At 40.2% G+C, this 5,808-nt stretch overlaps 1 protein-coding gene across 1 annotated transcript in view; it reads left to right on the forward strand.

The window, feature by feature from the left end:
* The window catches only part of LOC144969236 (uncharacterized), a 5,543-nt gene extending 4,037 nt beyond the window's left edge, over positions 1-1,506 (forward strand). Inside the window, exon 2 of the mRNA XM_078908348.1 lies at positions 1-1,506. This exon is cut by the window's left edge and continues 1,097 nt beyond it. Coding sequence (XP_078764474.1) covers positions 1-443 — 443 coding nt within the window. The 3' untranslated portion in view covers positions 444-1,506.
* Positions 1,507-5,808: the final 4,302 nt, after the last annotated feature.

Genomic DNA, 5,808 nt, shown 5'->3' on the forward strand with positions numbered 1-5,808 from the left:
GTCTTGAAGCGTTTGAGAAAATGGAGTATTTTCATCGGCACGTTGAGAACGATATACACAGAGATAAAAACAATAAAATTTCGTTAAATAGTAATTACGTCATATATAGAGGCGTTGATTTCACAAATGACGCACCTGTTGTTATCGATGATGATTTTTTGATTCCATATCTAGTTAAGCGTCGAATGAGCCACAGGAGCGTCATTATCGACACCAGTGAAACTATTCTGTGCGCAAAAACGCATAGACACCGTAACGTCAACGAATGGGGTCGAAAATACATACAGACTACACCACGTGTCAAAATATACAACAAACGATATTTTGAGTCCCTTGATTTGACTGAGAAGGGAGCAATAAAAAATACGAAAACCAAATCTCTAATGACTGTGTATGACGATAATAACCGTGTTCGAGTAATGTCGACAAACAACCCATTGTGAATTGGTAACGATATTTGAAAACTTGAGATGAATAGCATTCAATAGTCGTAACGTCACTTCCTTCCTAATGACGCACGGTAACTTAGCAACACTGGCTCTAAACTATCGGAACAATGGCGGACGCCCGTATGAAATATTTCTCCGGCGAGCATAAAAGCGTATCCAGAGCAAAAAAACCTCCATAAATTTGATCATGTTTTGACTTTTACACATTCTGGTCACAAGACATATGAAACGTTCTAGCCAGCTTGAAGAATAAAAAGTAATGATTTTCTTCGTTTAGAACCAAGATGACCGCGGTTGCGGGCGGCGTGACATCAGACTACTGAATCCAATCTGTTAAGTATGTAGACATTCCTGTCAATGAAAGATTGTATAAAAATGTTTTATCTAATATACTTTGCTCTGAGTGTGAAGTGAATTTGTCACTGATAGTTTGCACAAAACCGACGTGTAATTAGTAGAAGACAGTATATTACTTAGTCTTGGTTTAGCTGTTTGCCCTCAACGTGTCGAGGCAGAATATCTGCGTATTGGTTCTCAATCATATCTCGGATGTTGGTAATCTATGATCCGGGTTCATGGTAAAATGGTGGTTGAATACTATACAAATTCCTGACAGAGATTCAACCATCAGTTCGAACATAATAATATAACTACTCTGAATGCAAGCTTGACCATAATATTAGAAACCGTAAAAAAAAAAAAAGAGAAAGAGATGAAAATTATAGAGCCACTCTGATTAAAACTTAAGTTAACTGGACTTTCAGACTTGCACTTTTGTGGCCAACTTTTTTGTACAATCGTCTAAGGTGTAAATGGTGACTTGTGAGATAAAGATGACCTAGATATTAAAAGATGACGATATTTATTGGGGCAAAAGGTTATTTTGTATTGTGTCTGTATTTGTTTTCTCGTGAGATGAAGATGACATATTACGAGATGACAATTGGAGAAAAAGTTATAATTTTGTATTGTAAAGGTAGTTGCTTTAGAACTGTTAATAAATTATGCATAGAGAGGAGCAAGAAAGTATGTGTTTGTGTATGTGTGTGTGTGTGTGTGTGTGTGTGTGTGTGTGTGCATGAGATAGAGAGTGAGAGAGAGAAAAAGGGAGAAAGAGAGAGAGAGTGTGTGTGAGAAAGAGACACACACACACACACACACACACACAGAGAGAGAGAGAGAGAGAGAGAGAGAGAGAGAGTCTGAGAGAGAAAGCAAAATAGGGATACGTAAGATAAAATCATTGACAGATTAGAAACAGATAGATAGAGGCAGTGTGTATGTATGTATCTATGTATGTATGTATGTATGTATGTGTGTGTGTGTGTGAGGGAGAGAGAGAGAGAGGGAGAGTGAGAATGGAAGAGATAGACAGAGATGGATAGATATATAGAAAGAGAGGGAGAGAGAGAGAAAGAGAGAGAGAAAGAGAGAGAGAGAGAGAGAGAGAGAGAGGGGGGGGGGAGCGAGAGAAAAAGAAAGAGAGAAAGGAAAAAAAAGAGAGAGAGAGGGAGAGTGAGTGAGTGAGATAGATAGATAGATAGATAGATGGAGAGAGAAAGAGAGAGAGAGAGAGAGAGAGATAGATAGAGACAGAGACAGAGAGAGAGAGAGAGAGAGAGAGAGAGAGAGAGAGAGAGAGAGAGAGAGGGATGTGTCAACACGATATATTTAATATCTATGTTTGTTGCCCAATATTATACATCGTTACATTAGTAATTCTATTTATTTATCTATTTATTTATTTATTTTAATATCCACTTGATTAAGCATTTATTTTTCTTTGGTTTGCTTTGGTGTATTACTGATTTTACTATTTTTTATTTGTTAATTGGAAATTCTAAGTTAATGTATGATTTATATTGGCAATTGCTTAAAAATAAACCATTCAATTGAATTATTACAAATTTCTGTTTATCATACACTGAACTGCATTCTATCTATAAGCTGCCTTATTTTACTGTTCATGTCTTCAACTTTCCTTTTCTTATCTTGCCGTGTTGTGGCGTTCCCCTCAATTCTAATAAAGAGTCTCATTTCTAACGGGGGCGAAGTAGCCGAGTGGTTAAGGCATTGCACTGTGACCCGGAAGCTCCCGGGTTGGAGCCCAGCTTCAGGCACTTTCGCTTCCCCCCCCCCCCCCCCCCCCCCTTGAGCAAGATTGTAACCCCCATTTTGCTCACTTGGACAACATGGGTGATTCCTGTTGACATCAGACATCTTGTTTGATGAATTATCTATAATATTCCTCCGTGGAATGCCTAGGCGACGATGTCTTATGATGTCGTGGTGGAAAGGCATACTTTAAAAAATATATTACTATGTCTCCGTTGTTTAAATTCAAATGCGTTGACGTATCTGGATAGTAGTTGCGTGAACTGGCAATAGCAATTGTTTGTCACCCTTCGGAAAGGACGCAGGCCTAACCTATTGCAAAGTATTTTCCGCCAGACCCAGCTACCTAGACGAAAAATCTCGTCTTCACTCCTTTGCGTGTGAAGCGATTGCTCTACGAATTTAGTTCTTGGGACCCCTACTTCCGATCAAACTGTTCACTAATATAACGAAAAAGTATGTTTCTACTGATGGCACCATTGTGCCACCTACAAAATCTATACTTCATATAAAGGCAGGATAGTGTGACATAATACGTTCCCGATCCGAAGAGCCGGCTATTTGTTCTTGTGGCACAACCCTCGCGTTCGGATTGGAGGGTCCTGGGTTCGAGTCCCGGTTTGAGCGACGCACAATTGAGTCCTCGGAAAAGGCTTTTTACTCACATTATCTCACTGTACTCAAGTATGAAATGAGTACCAGGCCCTTAACAGTATTGTCTCTGTCGGGAAAAAATGTAATATAGCCTAATAGACGTTATCTCTTATCCTACATGTTAAGTGTTGGTGTTGGTTAGGGACCCATTGTAAAGCGCTTTGAGCACGTTAAGTGGATATTGCGCTATTTAGAAGGGGGCAGCATGGCTAAGTCTTTGCTTTGTACCCAAAAGTTACCGAGTTCGACAACCCACCTCGTTGTGTGGCCTTGAGCAAGTCATCTCGTCCTAGCTCATTTTGCGGCATTGCATTGCGGTTGACGCCTGGGTTATTCCAGTCTTCCGTTGTAATAGATCCTAAAGACGAATTTCCCCATGGGGATGAATAAAGGGAATTATAATTATTTTATTTAATTTATAGAAAAGATCAATTTTTTAAAAACAGCAAAATTAAGAACCTTCAAATTCCAGGCGAGTCGCATTCGTTCGTGGTAATTTTACTTAATGGCATCGGTCACAATGACACCTTATAAACCTTTTAGAGCAACATGCACATATTTACAGGTCTGATAACCGAACACAATTATGGCCTTGATTTAAAATTGTTGTAACGTTGTAAATTCCCGACAGAGTTTCAGCCATCAATTCGAACATAATATAACTACTCTGAATGCAAGATTGACCATTTTAGAAACCCTAAAAAAGAGAGAGAAAGAGATGAAAATTATAGAGCCACTCTGATTAAAACTAAAGTCAACCGGAATTTCAGACTTGCACTTTTTTGGCCAACTTTTTTGTACAATCGTCTAATCATTTCAATCCAAAAGTGAATAAGGAAATACAACGCTACACATTTCGTCATCTTAAACATAAAACTGATGACAACGATGATTTTTACAACGAGCTTTCCAGGTTGGCCTGGATTTCTCAAACATTGATGATGAGATAGAGTCTCAGTGATCATTGGATGCAAATGGTCAAAAGTACATGAAAACCTCTTGCTGGTGGAAAAGCCTGGCAACTTCCCCCCCCCCCCCCCCCCCCCCCCCCCCCAGTTTCGACGAGTCGATGTCCCCGCCCCCTCAAGGGATTGGATTCGTCCAAACCAATTTCTATCTCGTATATGCAGTTCTGTTGGAAATCAGGGAAGCTACGTACAAGGGTTGCCGAGACTTATTTCGGCTAGAAACAGGGGCACCGTCCATTTTGCGCTTTAGAGGGGTATCCCCATTCCCTCTCTCTTTGATTTCATTAACTCACTCAACCCTGACACCGACTATATCCGTAGTATACCCGGGGTTACTTTAACCCCATGCCTATTTATTACATTTTTCTTAGACAAATTATAGGCGTAGTATCAAAGTTATTGTTTTTGCATGTTAATGGTAGTTGAATAAAACTATCTATGTACAAGCTCATTTTTAATACATTCTTTCCAATTTTGAAAAGTTGCAAAATTCTCTAGGATTGAGTGAATTAAGCCAGTTCATTGTAATCGTCTCCAGCCGGACATCGAGGGGCTGGCTTGCTGCCATTATCGAGCCCCATTCTCTAGACGTTGTCGCCAGAGTTCCCGACACTATGTGCATGGACTTCAGAGGCTTAACATCTACATTCTCAACGTTCTTGCTTCTATCCCACACTGAAGCGCAATACTCCGAGGCGGAATAGCATAGTGTCAAGGCAGACTTCCTCAGGAGCGCTTGGTTAGCATCCATGGCGTACTAAAAGAGTATTATAGTAGGGCTATGTTAGCATCCCAAGTTGATCCCGCCAGCTTCCTCAGAAGACTGTTGCGTTTCTCTACCTTCCGGGAAACTCCTTCCAGGTGCACCCGATAGGTAAAGGCCGCGTCACACCCAGGTATTTTGGATGCGGCTCATATCGGAGAAGCTGATCCCCGACGAGGAGGTTCAGTCTACGGATGTGCCAGCCACTGCATAGGTGAAATGGGGTGATCGAGCTCAGAAACTTTCGGGTACGTAGCAAAGACCGTACCGCTGAGCCACGTTGTCCCCACTGAATTAGGCAACACACACGCATTCACTCAATAATGGTATCGTGACACCCCCCCCCCCTCCCCTAACCGGTTTCATGGTGGACCGATGTAGCCTACATTATACAGCAAAGTGAATTGATAGTTATAAATTAGTTTGTTTTTGCGGGTTTTTTCGGCGACATTAAGGTCAATTCAGCACCAGTAAAAAGGAAGAAAATAGGATATTAAATATTCTAGATTTTAGCAAACTAAATGTCTGGAAGATCTTTAAGCTTATTTAATTTTAAAAAAAGAAGTTTTACGGAGCGAGCGATACTTTTAGGTCATTTCAGCGCCAGTAAAAACGGAAATCGGGGAAAAGTTGTAGATCTGGGCCGGTTTTCATGAACGAGGACTAGATTTAGTAATTTACTACTAGTCTAGTAAATGACTTGCTAGTCTTAAGCCTAAACGAAGCAAGTGACTAAAAAAAAATCGGATTTCATGAACTCATTTAAGTCTCGTTTGTTTTAATTTTTTAAAGGGTTTTACGGCGATTGCAACTCATTTAGGTTATATCAGCGCCAGTAAAAAGGAAGAAAATTGGATAG

This window comes from Berghia stephanieae, chromosome 3 (genome assembly GCF_034508935.2).
Source record: "Berghia stephanieae isolate SIO BIC M18660-M18661 chromosome 3, UCSD_Bste_1.3, whole genome shotgun sequence".
NCBI lineage: Eukaryota > Metazoa > Mollusca > Gastropoda > Nudibranchia > Aeolidiidae > Berghia > Berghia stephanieae.